At 53.6% G+C, this 18416-nt stretch overlaps 1 protein-coding gene across 1 annotated transcript in view; it reads left to right on the top strand.

Annotated features, from left to right (window-relative positions):
* C3 (complement C3) overlaps positions 1-14026 on the top strand; it is a 35761-nt gene extending 21735 nt beyond the window's left edge. Inside the window, exons 22-41 of the mRNA XM_026481214.4 lie at positions 552-618; positions 717-803; positions 1549-1752; positions 2222-2297; positions 2589-2748; positions 3637-3735; positions 5356-5512; positions 7011-7174; positions 8004-8162; positions 8310-8369; positions 8492-8582; positions 8702-8753; positions 10445-10532; positions 10634-10723; positions 12295-12400; positions 12610-12699; positions 12835-12915; positions 13445-13528; positions 13614-13749; positions 13842-14026. Of these exons, the coding sequence (XP_026336999.1) occupies positions 552-618; positions 717-803; positions 1549-1752; positions 2222-2297; positions 2589-2748; positions 3637-3735; positions 5356-5512; positions 7011-7174; positions 8004-8162; positions 8310-8369; positions 8492-8582; positions 8702-8753; positions 10445-10532; positions 10634-10723; positions 12295-12400; positions 12610-12699; positions 12835-12915; positions 13445-13528; positions 13614-13749; positions 13842-13983 (2193 nt within the window). The 3' untranslated portion in view covers positions 13984-14026. The remainder of the gene's footprint in view (positions 1-551; positions 619-716; positions 804-1548; positions 1753-2221; positions 2298-2588; positions 2749-3636; positions 3736-5355; positions 5513-7010; positions 7175-8003; positions 8163-8309; positions 8370-8491; positions 8583-8701; positions 8754-10444; positions 10533-10633; positions 10724-12294; positions 12401-12609; positions 12700-12834; positions 12916-13444; positions 13529-13613; positions 13750-13841) is intronic.
* Positions 14027-18416: the final 4390 nt, after the last annotated feature.

Raw genomic sequence — 18416 nt, 5'->3', positions numbered from 1 at the left:
CTTTTGTTCTAGAGACGTTCGAAAGGCACTGAGTTGAAAACACAGACTTTCTTGGGTCATTTAGCCTGCCTCCGCCCCCCCCCCAAAAAAAACCAGACTGCCCTGTTCAAACCCGGGTTCTCTTCTACTGGCTGTGTGATGTTGGGCAAGTGACTTCACTTTTCTGTGTATCCCACCTTTGAGATGGGAGTTAAAATAGCAGTACTCACCCCGCTGGGTTTGTTGCAAAGGTGAAACGTCAACCCCAGGGAGCAAAGAAAGTACCTTAGCACAGAGGAAGCTTTCAAAAATGTGTGTTGTTTTGTTAGCAATGTATAATTTTGTGATTAATTCCCAGGACAACCATATGAAGTAGATGTTTGTATTGCTTCCTCTTTCGAAGGGAGGAAGCTGAGGCACAGAGGAGTGAAGTAACTGACTCCTGGTCACACAGCTAGGATGGGTGATGCCATTGTGCCTATGTGAAGGACAGTGTCTTCGCTGACCAGTTGTGTCTGTCTGTTCTTTTATTTACCTGACCTCCCCCCACCCCCCATCCCAACATGGTTCAGCCGGAAGGAGTCAGAGTCAACCAGACTGTGGCCGTTCACACACTGAACCCCCAACAGGAGGGCAAAGGTGAGTCAGCCCCCCGCAGAGGGGTTGAGGCCTGAGTGGTGACGCAGGGCCTTATGGGAGAGCGCTGTGGCCATCCTCCTCTCCGGTTCTGCCGGCAGGGGGAGAGCAGCAAGTGAAGGTCCGTGCCGCAGACCTCAGCGACCAAGTCCCAGACACAGATTCCGAGACCAGGATCCTCCTGCAAGGTGAGCCAACTGGCCCTGACCGAGGAAGGCACGACCCTGGAGGAGGGGACCCAGTTCCACCTAATTCTGGGGGCGTTTATTACTGAGTCTCCCCTCTCCACTTCCGCTAGGACAGTGAGCCCCCTCCTTGATCTGTTTTATAGAAAAGCTCCAGGCAGTATTTAGTTCAGCAAATAGCTTTTGCTGATAAAGAAGTTTAAATGAGAAACAGGATAGTTCAAGAGCAGGAAATTTTGGAACTTAAATGCCTGGGTTGGAGGACTGGAGCAAGAAGGGAGAAGAAGTTGCTGGAAAGGCATCTTGCAAGCAGTAAGGCTTTGGGGAGAGACCCTTGGTTTTCTCATCTGGGATGGGGACGAATAAGAGTACCTATATCAAAGGGTTGTTGAGAGATTAAATGAGATGCTCCAGGAGGGTCTCTAACAGCGCTTGGCAAACAGCATCAAGCACGATCTAAGTATTCGTGACGATTGTTACTGGAATGAACTCGCCACTGGTCTAACAAGAGGACTCAGCGACCAGAGTTCTCCCATGAAGCCCAAGACCCCCTTCCCTACCAATGTAGACACACACACCCCTTGGCCACTCAGCCTGCTGCTCCCCTTCGATCACATACCCCTCAGCCCCCAAGTGCCCCTGGCCTCTCTGGCACTGGCTGGTGGGAGCCTGGGATCGCCGGTCACAGCCCCAGCTCTCCGCACCCCACCCCACGGTGCTTGAGCGCGGTCCTCCCGCCCGGCTGCAGGGACCCCGGTGGCTCAGATGGCAGAGGACGCCATCGACGCGAACCGTCTGAAGCACCTCATCGTGACCCCGTCGGGCTGCGGGGAGCAAAACATGATCGGCATGACGCCCACCGTCATCGCCGTGCACTACCTGGACCAAACGGAGCAGTGGGAGAAGCTCGGCCTGGAGAAACGGCAGGAGTCCTTGGAGCTCATCAAGAAGGGTGCGCCTGCGTTGCAGACCCGCCCCCCTCCAGCCCCCTCCTCGAGGAGTGTCCTCTCGGAAACCCTGCCCCCTATCGAGGCCCCGCCTCTCCTCGAAGCCCCTCCCCTCTCTGCTTCCCTTCTTCTCAAAGACCTCCCCCCAACCTTTCCCTTCTCTGAGACCCAGGGCCCCTCTGAGCCCCAGGGAGCACCCTCTCTCACTGAGGCCCCTTTGCCTTGAACCCCCTTGAGAACCTTCCCCTCTCTGAACCTCTCTCCTCTGAGAACTCCGTCCCCCTTTTCTCTCTGATCGCCCCACCCTCTGAGTCCCTTCCCCTTTTAGAAGCTCTTCCTCCTACTCCGCCCTGAGCCCCTTCTTTCCTCTCTGAACCCCTGTCCCTTAAGCCCCTCCCTTCCTGGCATACCCATGCCAGGCACCCCCTCCACTCATCTCCTGCTCCTCTGGGGACACTTCTCGCTTCCCTGCAGGGTACACCCAGCAGCTGGCCTTCAGACAAGCTAACTCAGCCTTCGCTGCCTTCGTGAAGCGGGCGTCCAGCACCTGGTGAGTCTCCCTTGCACGGCACAGAGCAGGGCGGCCTGGGGTGGTGCCGGCGGGCCTCGTCCACACAGCCCTGTGCCCAGTTCTGGATCCTCGGTCCACAGAGGCGAGGCGCCCACTGCGGGCTGCCGAGTGGCCTGCGGTCGTCAAGCGCCTCCTACGGCTGGGTCTTGGCTTAGGTGGGGAAGCTGGGCCAGCCCGGCCAGGCCCTGCCCCTCTCTGCTCATTGGTTTGCTGGAATGGCAGTCTCTGCATCCCGGAGGCGATTGGCTTACACTCTGTGCCCGCCCTCAGGCTGACAGCCTACGTGGTCAAGGTCTTCTCTCTGGCCGCCAACCTCATCGCCATCGACGCCCAGGTCCTCTGTGGGGCGGTCAAATGGCTGATCATCGAGAAGCAGAAGCCCGACGGGATCTTCAGCGAGGACGGGCCAGTGATTCACCAAGAGATGATTGTGAGAGGCAGGGGTTCAGGGCAGGCTGAGGAAGGGGCGCCAGAAAGTCACAGGATAGACAGGAGAAAAACTACCCCCTCACCGGGAGTGTCGCTCTTCCATTGCAAAGACCAGAGACCTTCAGAGTCCAGTGCAAAACCAAAGCCCCTCCCCCTTCACTCTGAAAATAAACCTAGAACCCCTCAGAGCTGTGGTTCCCCAAATGGGATCCCCATGCCAGCAGCAGCAGCATCACCTTCAAACTTGAGGCTGGACTCTAGATGCATGGAATCAGAAACTTTAGGGGCAGGGCCTAGGAATCGGTTTCTACAACCCACCCCTCACCCCCGTGATGCTGATGCGTGCATAAGTTAGAGAATCACTGCCTTAGCCTGACCTTTCGGGTGTCCAGTCTCAAAGCTGTCCCCCTACCCCCATCCACACTCCATCTGTACTGCTAGGAGCCTTGCTCTCTCCTGCCACAGGGCCTTTACACATGTTGTTCCCACTGCCTGGCATGCTAACCCCTGTCACCGCCAGCAACATCTTTCCTGATCTCCCCCAACTGAGTCACACTCCCACTGTCCATTCTCACTGCCACATCCACTTCTCTTGCACAGCACTCATCAGTCTGTAATGATATATCTTTTGTTGAACTGGTTGGTTTGTGTCTGTCTCCCCTGCTATAAGGAAAGCTCCAGGAGGGTTGAGCTAGTGTCTGGTTCTTTCCCACCATCTTCTCCACAGCACCAGCAACATTTGCTGAATGAATACTGAAGAGAGTGGCCCTCCTAAGGAGACACTGGGAAGAGACTCAGCCCTGCCTTGACCTACTGACCCTACAGGGGATTGGTTACAAAATGGGAACACCCTGATGACCCTGCCCTTGTTTCCTGCTTCCTACTCTAGGGTGGCGTCCGGGATTCTAAGGAGAAGGAGGTGTCCCTCACAGCCTTTGTTCTCATTGCACTGAAAGAGGCTGAAGATATTTGCGAAGGACAGGTCAACGTAAGTGTCCGCCATCCTCTTCTCTCCTCCCCTACCCAGGGCACATCTACTTTGGAGGGTGAGGTGTTGTATTTGGGTGATTCTCAGTCGTCCCCAGTGCAATAACAGCCACCACAGTGGCCATAATAATACCCAACATTTGGGGGGTAATTAGCTAAGATTCTCATCTAAGAGCTTCACATGGTTAAGTCCTATAACCCTTGTAAGAACCCAAGAGGTAGGCTACTCTTATTATCCCCAGTTTACAGAAGAGAAAGCTGAGACACAAAGAGATCAAAGAGCAGGTCCTTTCTGCCGGCTTTACCATTTTCAGAGAGTTTTAGCCAACGTCAACAAAAGCCCCCTCAGCCTGCTGCTTCTCCCTCAGCTAGAACCCAGAAAAGAGATGGAGGGGAGGGGGCTGTTATCTTTAGTGCCTAAGGGAACGCAGGCCTTTCTGGGCCCAATAATTCCTCTTTCTCTGCCTGCAGAATGTGGCTGGCTGCGACCTTTGGGGAAACAGCCAGACCAAGGCTGTCAGAGTCCCAGGGAATGGTTCTGATTGGCTCAACCCTGGTCAGGTGATCACACCTGGGCCAATCAGCTGAGGCCAGGAAGTAGGTCTTACTGGGCAAATATGGCCGCTTCCACAGGATGAGTTTCTACTACAACACAGCAACAGGTGGGCTCCTTGCTCAGCGGGGAGCCTGCTTCTCCCACACCCTCTGCCCCTCCTCCTGTGCTCTCTCTTTCTCACTCACTCTCTCAAATAAATAAATAAAATATTTTTAAAAATTTAAACTATATAAAGTTACATACATGTAAGTAAATTAGACCACATGTTAAACATTAAAAACAAAGGTTAAAAACACTCAAAACTCATCACTTCCTAATGGTTTTATTACCTTTCGTCATTATCTGTGGTAAATCTATCCATCTCGAGGTTGTTTACGTACCTATATGGTGAAAATACTGTCTAACACTGCCCACCTCTTCCCAACTCTGCATTCACTGCCTCCACATCAGTAGTTTGAAATTGGCCACCAGGAAAATCCACAAACACTGCACATCACGTCTTCCTCCACCCCCTCATCTCTCTGGGTCTCAGTATTCTCACCTGTGCAGTAGGCTCGATGATAAAAATAGACTGGCATATAGTAAGTGTTAGCTAGGAAGCTGGTGATCAGACAAGAGGCATTCCCAGCGGGGCTCTGAATCTGGTTCATATTAGCTCACAAGTGCCTATCTGGGACATCTCTTCTCCACCCCATGTTCAGGGACATGGTGGTAGCTTGAAATTGGCCATAGTGGGAGTATTTACGTCACAGTAACTGGCAGTCTATAAACCAGCCACCCTCCTCCCCCACCCCCTAACACACACTGGAGAGCTTAAACGGCTACCAGTACACCACTGGGTATATAACTGTCCCAGGCACATCATAGGTGTTCAGCAACAAGGCAGCTCACAGTGGCTAAAATGTCCGGAAAACGCGGGGCTGGGGGGGATATAGATCCAAGACAGATATGTCCCAAGGACAGAAACCATCCTGGTACTAAGAAAGTGGTACTTGTGTGATTCTTACCAGCTCTCTGTGGCAGTAATGTGCACCTTGCCAAAGTACTCGATCCTCTTTCTTATAGAGCCTGCCAAACAGCATCAATAAGGCCGGACAGTATCTTGCCGCCCACTACAAGAACCTGCAGGGATCATATTCTGTGGCCATTGCTGGCTACGCCCTAGCCCAGCTGGACAAGCTGGAGGGAGACCTCCTCAGAAAATTTCTGAGCACAGCCAAAGGTGAGGGGCAGCCTGGCGAGGTAAAAGAGGAATGCATGACTGGGGTTTGGGGGCGGTCATCTTGAGCTGGCATGCATGGCTCTAAGCTGCGCTGGGAGGGGCAGCTTCAAGTCGAGCTGGAGTGGATGGTGCTAAGCCATGCTGGGTGAATAGCTCTGAGGTGTGAGAAGTCCTCATCGTAAGCTACACAAGAAGGTCCACTGCATCCTTCATGCAACAAGTGCGTGTTGAGCGCTGCTATGACCCAGGAGCAAGGACGTGGGCTCTGACGTCAGACAGACCCGAATTCAAATCCCACTCTGCCATGTTCTCGCTGTGTGACTTTGTACAAGTCACCGAACCTCTCTGGACCTCATCTTAAGATGCTACTTACATCATAGGGTGGTTGTGAAGATTGAACAAGTAATGCAGGGTAGAAGGTCTGGCACCTAGTAAGAGCTCTATCACTGCTGTTGTCCTAAGATTGTCGTTATCTCAAGGGTCATTAGGATTAGACAAGATAATGCCATAGGCAGTTTAGCACATCCCTAGCACCTAGTGGGCACTTAATCATTGGTTCCAGCGATGATCTATACCCGGTTTGCACCGACTGATGGAACATATGTCAAGAAACATGATGTACCATACACTGAGTGGTTTATCAAAATAGAATTTTGTTGTTCATGGACGGATCTCCTCTATACACTGGTGCCGGATCCCAGCCTCTATCTTTTCATGGCTCTGCCACTCCAGGTCCTTGGAATCGACTCCATCCAAGCAGAAGGGGAAAGAGTCAGGAGGACTGTGCAAGGGAGGTAGACCAGGAGTGGAAGGGGCCCCTATCATTGCTAGTGCCCATTCCATTGTCCAGAGCTCCGTCACGTGGCCATCCTTGCCTGCAAAGATATGTGGGAGATGTAGTCCAACTGTGTGCCCAGGAAGAGGAGGGGATGGTTCTTAATGACAATCTCTGCCATAAGTACTTTCTTAGGCGCTTGGGAATCATAGCGAATACAGCATAGCCCCTGCCATCATGGCCTCACGCTCCAGTTGAGGAAAGAAACGAGTTAGTAGATTGCTATAGGACATCATAATGCTGGGGCAGGAGAGCACGGGATGTTTTGAGAGACAGAAAGAAGGGCAGGGGTCTGTCACCCAGTCTTGGGGTGCCATGGAAGCCAGATTGTGCAGGATGGGATTAACAGCAGTAAGTGGAGAAAAGGTGCTCCAAGTAGAGGGAACGGAATATCAAAAGACTCGGGAGTAAGAATGAGCGTGGGAAGTTTAGGGACTCTCCCGGAGATCAGTGGGGCTGCTGTGGAGAAGTTAAGTGGAAGAGTGAAGGTTAATGAGGGAAGAGAGTGAGGCAGGAGCCAGCAGATTGAGGGCCTTGGATGCCAGCCAGGATACTTGAACCCCAAGAACTCTAGGGGGAGTCTTCTTCTGAGCTTTCTCTGAGCCATCTCCAGGCCGGACAGAGCAGTGAGCATGGGGGGCGGGATGGGGGTTCTCTCCGCAGACAGGGAGCGCTGGGAGGAGCCTGGCCAGAAGCTCTACAGTGTGGAGGCCACATCCTATGCACTCCTGGCCCTGCTGCTGCTCAAAGACTTCGACTCTGCACCTCCGGTCGTGCGCTGGCTCAATGAGCAAAGATACTACGGAGGTGGCTATGGCTCGACCCAGGCAAGTGACCCCATGTCCCCCAGGCACCTGCATGCCTACCTCCTCTGGCCTCCCACTGGCCTGACCAAGACGGGCAGTCCTTCTGCCCCACAAGCCAGAATGGCTGGAGTGGGTTTGAGAGATCACACTTTTTCAGTTGCGAACCCACCTGTGGGTTCTAGACTACATTTTCAATGCCCCAAGCTGTGTTCTGAGCCTCCTGTTATGTAGACCCCATTCTCAGCTCCACCAGGCTCCATGTTAGCTTGTCTTCCCGTGGGTTCTAGACCAGGTTCTCAGCTCCACCAGGCTCCGTGTTAGCTTGTCTTTCTGTGGGTTCTAGACCAGGTTCTTAGCTCCACCAGACTCCCAGCATTTCTCTCCCTGGTGGGTTCTAGGCCATGGTTTCAATAACCTCAGATTCCAGTTTGATCCCCTTTCTTCCTAGCGAGCTGTCAGTCATATTTTCAGTATCCTTTTTGGATTCTAGATCATATGTTCAGTGACCCCAGGCTCCAACTTCATTCTTTTTTCATGAGTGGGTTCTAAACACATCCTCAGTGACTCCAAACTCTTGTCTTAGACTCTCCTCTGGATCAGACTGGGCCACATTCTCAGTGTTACTACAGCCTCAGTCTCATGCCTGCAATTTCTGGTGGATTCTAGACATGTTCTCAGTGTCTCCAGGCTCTGGTCTAAGCCTCTGTCCCTTGGAGAATCTAGAGCATATCCTCGGTGTCTAACAACCCCCAGTCTCATCCTTACCCTCTCTGGGGGGGAGGGGTCCTAGGCTACAGTCTCAGTGCCCCCTCCCTCTGATCTGAGTCTCTTCCTCTCTCATGGGTTCTAGGCCACCTTCATGGTATTCCAAGCCTTGGCCCAATACCAGAAGGATGTCCCTCACCACAAGGACCTGAACCTGGAGGTGTCCATCAAACTGCCCAGCCGAAACTCTGTCATCAAGCACGTCATCCTCTGGGAATCTGCTAGCCTCCTGCGGTCAGAAGAGGTAGAGCTGCCTAGCCAAACCCTCCTTGCTGTCACCCTCCACACCAGCCAGGGTTTGCCCGAGGCAGGAGGGAGAGCAGATGATTGTTGCAGCCAGGGGAAGGCTTGGTTCTCAACATCCTCTCTTCTCTCTCCCTGCTCCCTGCAGACCAAGAGAAATGAGAATTTCGAAGTAACAGCTCGAGGAAAAGGAGAAGGTACCTTGTCGGTAAGGAGCAGGAGCGCACACCTGCTGGGCCACCACTTTCTCTCGACCCCTCTGCCCCAGACGGACCCTCTCCTTCTCAACTCAAGTGCGCTGACGCTTCATCGCCCCCACTATCTCACCAGGTGGTGACAATGTACTACGCCAAGCTCAAAAACCAAGCGTCCTGCAAGAAATTTGACCTCAGGGTTGACATACAACGAGCCCTTGAAGATGGTAAAGGGAGTGAAGACCCTACCTGTTACCCTTCCCCCAGCCCCATTCTATTGCCTGCCCCCCTCCTGAGTTGGGACCCAGGGACCCCCCTCCCATTCCTCTGTCTTCTGTGTTTCTAGTCAAGAGGCCTCAGGATGCCAAGAGCACCATGATTCTTAACATCTGTACCAGGTAAGGGATGATGGCTCACCGGGGGTCACCTTGGCCATTCCTCTGTCTATCACAAGACTTCTCACAAATAATATCTGTGGTACCAACCCCTTCCAGGATGGCACTGTGCATCTGGCATTGTCTTAAGTCTCCCCTGGAGCTGGATGCCGCAGGCACAGTCCTCACTGTGCATGGCAGTCTGAGACTAGCAGTGGCCACGTAGGCTGAGACTGTGCGAACAATCTCAACGATCAGTGGCGGAAGTTACAATTGGTCCATGGCCTTTCAAGTAATTTATCGCAACATCAAAAACTCTCATACTGCCAATTGTAAAAGTATAAAGAAATGAAAATGACAGTAAGACGAGTATTCGTTTAGTATGCTGTAAATGAAAACATTAGAACGTTGAGATGCAAGTGATTTTTTTTTTTCTCCTTTGTAAAACACGTGTCAAAAGTACTGTGGTTCCAAAGCACCTCCTTCCTCCTCTTTGTATAACTTAGGGTATGGATAAAGCAGGCATCCTTCCTATGACATAGTGAATTGTCACGTTCCCTTCTGAGGTAGGTCAGCTTCCAACACTTAATCCTTCGAGTGGCCAGTGTCACAAGATACCCAAGAGTTATGGCCGGCGTCTCTGCTGGTGTCACTTCCTCTGGGACAGCAGCATCCTTTGGTCACAGCCATTCTTCTTGTTTATGTTGATGGGCTCGCCTTCCCCAGGTGCCTCCCGCTGCATAGCCGGCCTCCCTGATGGCAGCAGGGGCGACGTTCCCACAGCCCGCTCTTTCTTCTCTAACTCCATTTATGTGCTATTCAAGTATTACTTCCAGTGTTACCAGTCTTCATTTCTCTGCCATGCTTTCATCTTTGTTGGTTAGTTCCCTCTTTCAGTGACTCATTTTTGCAAAACGTCAGGTGGGTTGGGGCGCCTGGGTGGCACAGCGGTTAAGCGTCTGCCTTCGGCTCAGGGCGTGATCCCGGCGTTGTGGGATCGAGCCCCTTATCAGGCTCCTCCACTATGAGCCTGCTTCTTCCTCTCCCACTCCCCCTGCTTGTGTTCCCTCTCTCGCTGGCTGTCTCTATCTCTGTCGAATAAATAAATAAAATCTTTAAAAAAAAAAAACAACAAAACAAAACAAAAAAACGTCAGGTGGGTTGATCGCTGGCAGATAAAGAATTAACACGACCACACACCTTGCTATCAGTGCATGAACTGAATAATGGCTGCTCAGTGACCCAGCACCGACAGACTTTGAAAGAAGTGACGTGATTGGTCATTGACTGTGATGTGCATCTGTTACTTGCACAGTGATTGGTGGACTGAAGGGCTAGAAACAAGATTTGTACTTTGTGCAATTGTGATTACTGTACCCTGGTGTTATTGAGCTAGACCATGGTAACATTTTCTTGTCTTTATTTTCTAGAAGACCTGAGGCATGTAGAGGCAAGTGACTCATCAAATGTCATGTAGAGCTGGGATTTGAACCCATGCAATTGGGCTCTAGAGCCTGAGCTATTAGTCTCCTTGACCATTACACTGCCTTTCCATTATTCCCTTTGGGAATGTTTCCTAAAATCTGATATCCCTCTATGCTGCTCTGTGGGAACCAGGAACCTCAGTCTCTGATCAGACACCCCTTGTCCAGGAAATGACCCTCAGGGCTGACTCCACCCTGGGACCCAATTGTCCTCTCTCTGCCCCCATTCAGGTACCTGGGAGACCAGGATGCTACCATGTCGATCCTGGATGTATCCATGATGACTGGCTTTTCTCCTGACCTTGCTGACCTCGACGGGGTATGAAGGGCTTGTGGGTTTGGGGGCCAGGATCAGTGGAAAGAACCCTGGGGTCTAGAAGAAGACTAAGGAGGATTTTCACAAGTCCTGTCCTTCCGCAGTTGAGCATCGGTGTTGAGAAATACATCTCTAAGTATGAGCTGAATAAGGCCTTCTCCAGTAAGAACACCCTCATCATCTACCTGGAGAAGGTAAGGAAGGCTTCGACGGGGACCTGACCTCTACCTGGCTGGCCTTCTTCTGGGTCAGGCCAGGCCCAGGCTAGGGGAAATGCGGTACCTGCTGTTGGGTGGTGGAGGAAGGGGTACGTGGAATGAGGTGGTCCCCCCAGGTCATCCCTACCTTCCGACCACTCATGTTCCAACCTCAGTTTATGCTTGCTTCCTCCAACTTCTTCCCATCAGAGTCTTCAACAACCACTGGAAAGAGCCACTTTGGCTTAAAAAACCAAGAGCTCGGTGGTGAACAAGAATTTCCCTCGCTCCCCATCCCCTGTCATTTCTCTCTCTTCTTCTTAGCTCTCCATCTGACCTCTCACTCTCTTCATCTCCAACAGGACTTGAGCTTCCTCCTCTGCCCTCCTTAGGCCTTCCCGCTTTGCTATCTTCATATTCTCCCTGCTAAGTCCCAATGCCCCTCACCCCATATCAGTCAGCATCAGCAACACTAGCTACTATAATAAAAAACTCCCAAGAATATGGGGATCCCAACACAGGAGACTTGTGTTTCTCACTCAGGCCAAGTCCAGTTGGGGTAGAAGGTTAAGGAAAGGTCCTTCTGCTCCACACAGTCACTCAGGGATCCATGTGCCTTCCCTCTTGGGGCTCCAATCCCTAGACCCTTAGAGTCATCTGCTGGACCCGTTCTTTCTAGAAGAAAAGAGGATTGTGCATGAGACGGGCATTGATGTTTTCTTGTATTTTAATTTTTGTACATTTAAATTTTTATATAATTCCAACCTTACAGGGAAATTGCAGAGCAATAGAACACAGTTCCGCAGTTCTACGCGAATTCACTGTTAGTCTTTTCCTCCAAATACACCTGTCACATACACATACATATGTGTATCTATTTCTTTTTCTCTCTCTCTCTCTTTCTTTATTTTTTCAGCTTTAACAAAATGTGACTGACATATAACATAGTGTAAGTGTGAGGTGTATAACATAATGATTCGATGTATGCGTATATTGGGAAATGATCACCACAATGAAGTTACATAACACATCCATTACCTCACAGATGTTTTTTTTTTAAGATTTTATTTATGTATTTGAGAGAGAGACAGAGACAGAGATAGCAAGAAAGAGCACAAGTGGGAAGGAGAGGGAGAAGCAGGCTTCCCGCTGAGCAAGGAGCCCAATACGGGACTCGATCTCAGGACCCTGAGATCATGACCCGAGCAGAAGGCAGACGCTTAACCAGCTGAGCCACCTGGGCATCCGAGCAACTTTCAAATATACCACTCAGTATCTTTAACCGTGGAATGTCTTTACGGACCTAGATAGCAGTCCGTTGGCCGGAGCTCAGTCACGTGGCCATACTTGTGAGGAAGGAAGCTGACAAGCACAATCCCGCTCTGAGCCCTGGAGAAACAGAACAGGGATTGGTTGAAGTGCTCATAAATCTTTCAGCGAGCCTCCTCTTCCTCCTTCCACCCACCCCACCCCTATCCCACCTTGATCCTTCATTGTCTCCAAACCCCGGTACCCATGCTGGGCTCCCTCCGTGTCGTCCCGCTGACTGGCCTCCTCCTTCCCCGCAGATCTCCCACACGCACGAGGACTGCATATCCTTCAAAGTGCACCAGTACTTCAACGTGGGGCTGGTCCAGCCTGGATCGGTCAGGGTGTACTCCTATTACAACCTGGGTGAGCGGCCGACCTAGGACCTGGGGTTTGAGGGTCCCAGGGATCTGAAAGGTGGGGGTTGAGGGTCCTGGGGATCTGAAAGGTGGGAGTCGCGGTGTTGGGGACCCGCCACCTCCAGATCTGAGGGACTGGAATTGGGAATCGGAGCCCCCAGCTCTCTGGGCCGGAGGCCCTAGCCCTCTGACCCCTCCGCACCACTCTGCCCGCAGATGAGAATTGCGTCCGGTTCTACCACCCAGAGAAAGAAGATGGGCTGCTGAGCAAGCTCTGCCACCAGGACATGTGCCGCTGTGCTGAGGGTGGGCGCGAAGGGGCCGGGAAGGGTGGCCACACCCACCGGGTCCCCCACCTGAGCGCGGGAGACCGCACCCAGAGGGACGGGCCCAGGAGGAGACGTGGGCTGTAACCGTGCCCCCCACTCCTCCGCCCCGCAGAGAACTGCTTCATGCACCAGGTGGACAAGGTCACCCCAGAGTACCGGCTGGACAAGGCCTGTGAGCCGGGCGTAGACTATGGTGAGCGGGTGCACGCACGTGGGAGCGGGTGCGAACAACAGTGTGTGTGGCTGTGGTTGTGCATGTGAGCCTGTTCATGGCCGTGGTTGCGTGTGAGACTGGCTGTCCTCCAGGCCGCTGGTGCGGGCAACGTGTGTGTGTGTGTGTGTGTGTGTGTAAATGTGTGTGAGGGGCCGTGATTGCGTGGGAGCCACGGTTATGAGCGGGCTGGCTGTGTGCCCGAGTGGGTGAGGTCGCATGCTGGGAGCCGTGTGTGACTGCGCGGTTGTAGCTGAGCCGAGCCGCGGCGATCTGAGACCCCGGGTGCAGGAGGCAGTGGGCAGGAGTAGGCGTGGTCGTGCCTAGCGCTGTGCTTGTGCGTGGCTGTGTGTGGGATCGCGTGTGGCGGGTAGGTTCCCGGGGGGCAGGGACTGTCGCGGGACTGGCCGTGATCCTGCACGTATCTGCTTGGGCGGGGGGCGGGGGGCCGTGCCCAGGTGCGCTTGCGGGGCAGGGTGACCCCCACGGCCCTCCTCCCCTCCCCCTGCAGTGTACAAGACCCGGCTCCTCAGGAAGGAGCCCTCGGACGACTTTGACGACTACATCATGGTCATCGAGCAGATCATCAAATCAGGTGGGCCCTGCGCTCTGTCCTCCGCCCTTGCACCCCTGCCTGCCCGTTCCCTGCGGCCCGCTCAGCCCCCTGGCCTCCCCTCCAGGCTCGGACGAGGTTCGGGTCGCCCAGGAACGCAGGTTCATCAGCCACATTAAGTGCAGGGAAGCGCTGAAGCTGCAGGAGGGGAAACACTACCTCATGTGGGGCGTGTCCTCCGACCTGTGGGGAGAGAAACCCAAGTGAGTGCCAGCCCGCTGCCTGCCCAGGGTCGCCCCTGCCCACCCTGCCCGCGGCCCCGCCCCTGACCCGTCCTGCCTCCCCCCACCCCCAGCATCAGCTACATCATCGGGAAGGACACGTGGGTGGAGCTGTGGCCCGAGGCCGAGGAATGCCAGGACGAGGAGAATGAGAAACAGTGCCGCGACTTAGCCAGCTTCACGGAGGACATGATTGTCTTTGGCTGTCCCAACTGAGCCCCCCCCACGGTCCCCACAATAAAGCCGCAGTTGTGTGCCATGTGTCCCCCCACGTGCGAAGGTCTTTGAGAGGGAAAGAGGCAGCTGGGAGTCCCCATCCTGAAGCCGCACCTGGTTCCCTCCTGCCGTCACCTGCAGGGTGTCCTTCTCCCCCCCCCCCGGGGGCATGCACCCCCCTCATCCGCTCCTGCATCTCCCCAGCTCCTCCGCCCCAGCCCTGCGTGGGCTCTCACCAGCAGCTCGCTGCCCCTTCCCCTGAGGGCACACCTGCTTGCTTACCTGCCCCCTGCCGGAACCTCACCTGCGTCCTTACCAGTATTGTCATCTGAATCTTCACCTGTGGCCACCCACGCCCTGGGTGGTATGCCCCTGCATTTTTGGCATTGTCACCTGGCCCACGCCTACACCTCCGACTGCAGGCTTGCCTGTATCTTTACCAGCTCTCTTACCCATACGCTCCCCTAGCTTTCTTTCCACCTGCCTCCCCACCTGCGTCCTCACCTGTTCTCACCTTCCTCCCTTTTGCCCCTCACCTGCAGCTCGCGCGCAGCTCCGTTTGCTCCCCGCCTGCGTTCCGCTTGGGGCTGCGGTGTCCAGGAGGGGGCGGTAGGGGGCAGGCCCGGCCACGTGTCCGCTGGAGCTCCGCGTGAGTGAGCAAGCGAGCGAGCGAAAGGGAAGGTCTGAGTCAGCGATCAAGAGGGGGAGTGCGGGGGCATTGTGGTCACAGCATCCCCAGAGCTGCGGAGGGCAGCAGCCACAGGCGAAGGGCCTCACTGGCCGCCGGGGGGAGCTGGGGTCCTAGATGCCTCTTTGGATTAGTTCGCCGCTAGCGTTCTGGAGGGCGGGGTCCATTCCCTGGCTCTAGATGTGATCACCGGGAAAGCCCTGAGCTTCGCTGTCGCCCCCTTCTCAGCCCCTTTCCCTTAAGATTCGCAGGTCCTGTAAACCCCACCTCCTGATTTCAGGAATACGGGGTAACTGGGGGAAATAGTCTCACGGCCACCACACCACACACACACCCGCCCTGATAGGCAGGGACCTCCACCGAAGGGGCCCTCAAAAGTCCTCATCACTCACTAGGTGCGCCAGCCGACCTGCCCACCCACCTTGATGTCTTTCTTCTCATTTCTTTTCTTGCTTATTTCCCCTTTCTTCTGCCCTGGGATTCCTTTTCTCCCTTTCCTTAGCCCATGGGGTGTTGTTTTATTGGAGCGCAGACAGGGTCTTTGAAACTGACATTCTAAGGACAGCAGACAGTGAGGATGTCCAGAGAGGAAAGCATAACAGGGCAATATGAGAGTACTCGCCTACCGTGGGGCCCCCAGTATAGTCATGAGATCCAATAATAGCCATTTTCTGGGTCAACCTAGCTAGGCCATGGTTTAGTGTAAATGTTGCCAGGTAGGTATTTTTTAGATGTGATTCACACCTAAAGTCAATTGACTTGCAGGCTACACTTGATAATGTGGGTGGGCCTCGTCCAATCAGTTGAAGGGCAGAAGGAAAAAGAAGTTTCCTGAGGAGGAAGGAATTCAAGATAGCAGCATAGAAGTTCTGCCTGAGTTTCTAGCCCTTAGACTCAAGACTGTAGCATCAACTCTTAACTGAATCTTCAGCCTACTGGCTTGTCCTGTGGGTTTTGGACTTGCTAAACCCTACAGTCACATGAGTCAATTCCTAGGGTTCCTGGCTGGCTCAGTCAGTAGAGCATGCGACTGTTGATCTCAGGGTCACGAGTTCAAGCCCCACGTTGGGTGTGGAGCCTGCTTAAAAACAAAACAAAACAAAACAAAAAAAACAAACAAGCTAATTCCTTAAATTGTGTGTGTGTAGATAGATAGATGGTGATAGATCGATAGATGATAGATAGATAGATAGATAGATGATAGAATAGATAGACAGGGGTGCCTGGGTGGCTCAGTTGGTTAAGCATCCGACTCTTGATTTCAGCTCAGGTCACGATGTCAGGGTCGTGAGATCGAGCCCCACGTTGGGGTCCGTGCTCAGCGCAGAGTCTGCTTGGGATTCTCTCCATGGCGGCACAGGCCATGGAAGGTGATGCGATGTTGGCTGTGGGTCAGGGAGGTGGACACTGGGAGCAAAGTGGGGAGCAAGCAGAGGAAGACACCCCCGGTGGGCATCTGCAGCTCGCTGAAGTGCTTTCTCCTGAGAGCTGCTCCTGTGCAGACGAGGGGCTGGCTGGATTTGGCCCACAGGGCGTAATTGGTTAACCCCCTGGGCGCTCAGTGGGAAGCCACCGCAAGATTTTAAGCAGGGGAGAGATGAAGGCTGGTCTATGTGTTTAAAAAGCCGATGGCAGCAGCTCCAATCCTAGCTATGTACCCAAAGACTTGGAACTGGTACCCAGACAGACACGCCCGCACGCATGCTCATAGCCGCACTTTGCGCGGTAGCCAAAGGGTGGAAACGACTGAAACATCCCTCAGTGTGAACTTCGGGCAAAGCGAAATGTGATGCGTCCGTACACTGGAACATTCCTCAGCCCTAAAACGGAAGGGAGCGCTGGCACACACTATGACGTGGACGAAACTTGAAAACATGACAGTGAAAGAAGGCAGACACGGAAGACCACATATTGCATGTTTCCACGTCTATGAAATATCTGGAATGTCCCGAACAGGTGACTCCACAGAGCAGGAAAGCTGACTAGTGGTTGCCAGGGGGCGGGAGGCCTGGGGGGTGGGGAGTGGCTGCCTCATGGAAGGGGCTTATCTTTCGAGGCACTGAGACACGTCTGCGGACTGGATGGAGTTGCCCCACGTTGGAAATGTCCTAAGTCCGCTCACTTTAAAATGGTTAGTTTTATGTGATGTGAATATTGCCTCCATGAAAAAATAAAATAAAATAAATAAAATAAAATAAAATAAAATAAAATAAAATAAAATAAAATAAAATAGCAACCTCACAGTAGGAAGAGGGCAGAAAATGAATTATGAGGTGGCAAGAGGAAAAGAGAGAGTGGAGCTGGAAACCGCAATGAGAATGAGCCAGAATGGCGGGTCAGCCGCTGTAACAAGACGCCCTTACACTGGGGGGGGGGGGGGGAGGGGGGAGGCGGGGCGGGCCTTAAACAACAGACGTCTATTTCTCACAGTTCTGGAGGCTGGGGGTCTGGGAGGAGGGTAGCAGCTTGGCCGGTTCAGGCGAGGGCGCTCTTCCTGGCTTGCAGGAGAGAGAGCGTATCTCCCAGTAGGGCCACTCATCCCATTGGTCCCATTCCGGAGGACTCCACGCTCGTGACCTAGTCCCCTCCCCCAAGGTCCCACCTCCAGATACCATCACTTTGAGGATTAGGACTTTTCCAGAGGAATGGGGGGAGAGACACAAACAGCCCACAGCACTTGGTGAAGGAAGGGCTGGCTGGAGACCTGGCTTGGAGACTGAATCACCAGGGCTTGACGAGAGGTGGGATGCGAGGGACAAGAAAAGAGAGGGTGACTCAGGCCAACTCAGGGTGCCCTCAGGACGACTCCCAGCCCTCGGTCTTAGTTAATCTGGTGACCAATGGTTCCACCACCTGACTCTGAGTTCCCATTGAAACTTGCATGCATGCACGCACACATGCACACACACACTCACTCACATGCATGCTCACGCACACACCCGCACGCATGCACACTCACACTCACCACACACGCACACGCACACACATGCTCTCACACACATGCACACTCACACACCACACATGGACACGCACCTGTGCGCACACACCTGCACACACGCTCACACACATGTGCACACCCGCGTGCACTCACACTCACATGCACCACACACGCACACACCCACACGCATGCACACTCACACACCACACACGCACACACACCTGCACACATGCTCACACACATGCACACACCCGCACGCATGCACACTCACACACACCACACATGCACACACACATGCTCTCACACACATGCACACTCACACACCACACATGGACACGCACCTGCATACACACACCTGCACACACGCTCACGCACACACATGCGCACACCCGCGTGCACGCACGCTCACACATACCACACACACACACGCCTGCACACATGCGCTGAACACCATATACACACCTGCACACACCCGCACACACAGAACAACTCTCGCGTTTCCCACTGCTCTTCCTACCGTCTACCACACTGGAGAGTATTTTCTTATTCCCCAGGCTCATTGTCTCTCACCCACTAGGCGAGGAGCTCCGTAAGACCAGGGCCTTTTGTCTCTCTTATCCGCAGCTGTGCCCTCAAACCTAGATGCCTGGCACGCGGGAGATGATCTATAAATATTTGGTAACAGAGTCAATGAAGCGGCCACAGGGAAAAGCTGGGGCCGCCCCGCTCAATCCCTACCTGAGTCACATTTTCAGATGCCCCTGGAAAGTGTGAGAGGCTGCATGAGTGAGAGTGAGATGGGGCCAG

The sequence above is a fragment of the Ursus arctos genome, unplaced genomic scaffold (genome assembly GCF_023065955.2).
Source record: "Ursus arctos isolate Adak ecotype North America unplaced genomic scaffold, UrsArc2.0 scaffold_14, whole genome shotgun sequence".
Classification (NCBI taxonomy): Eukaryota; Metazoa; Chordata; class Mammalia; order Carnivora; family Ursidae; genus Ursus; species Ursus arctos.
The sequence above is the reverse complement of the archived record's forward strand: the minus strand, read 5'-3'. Positions and strand labels throughout refer to the sequence as shown.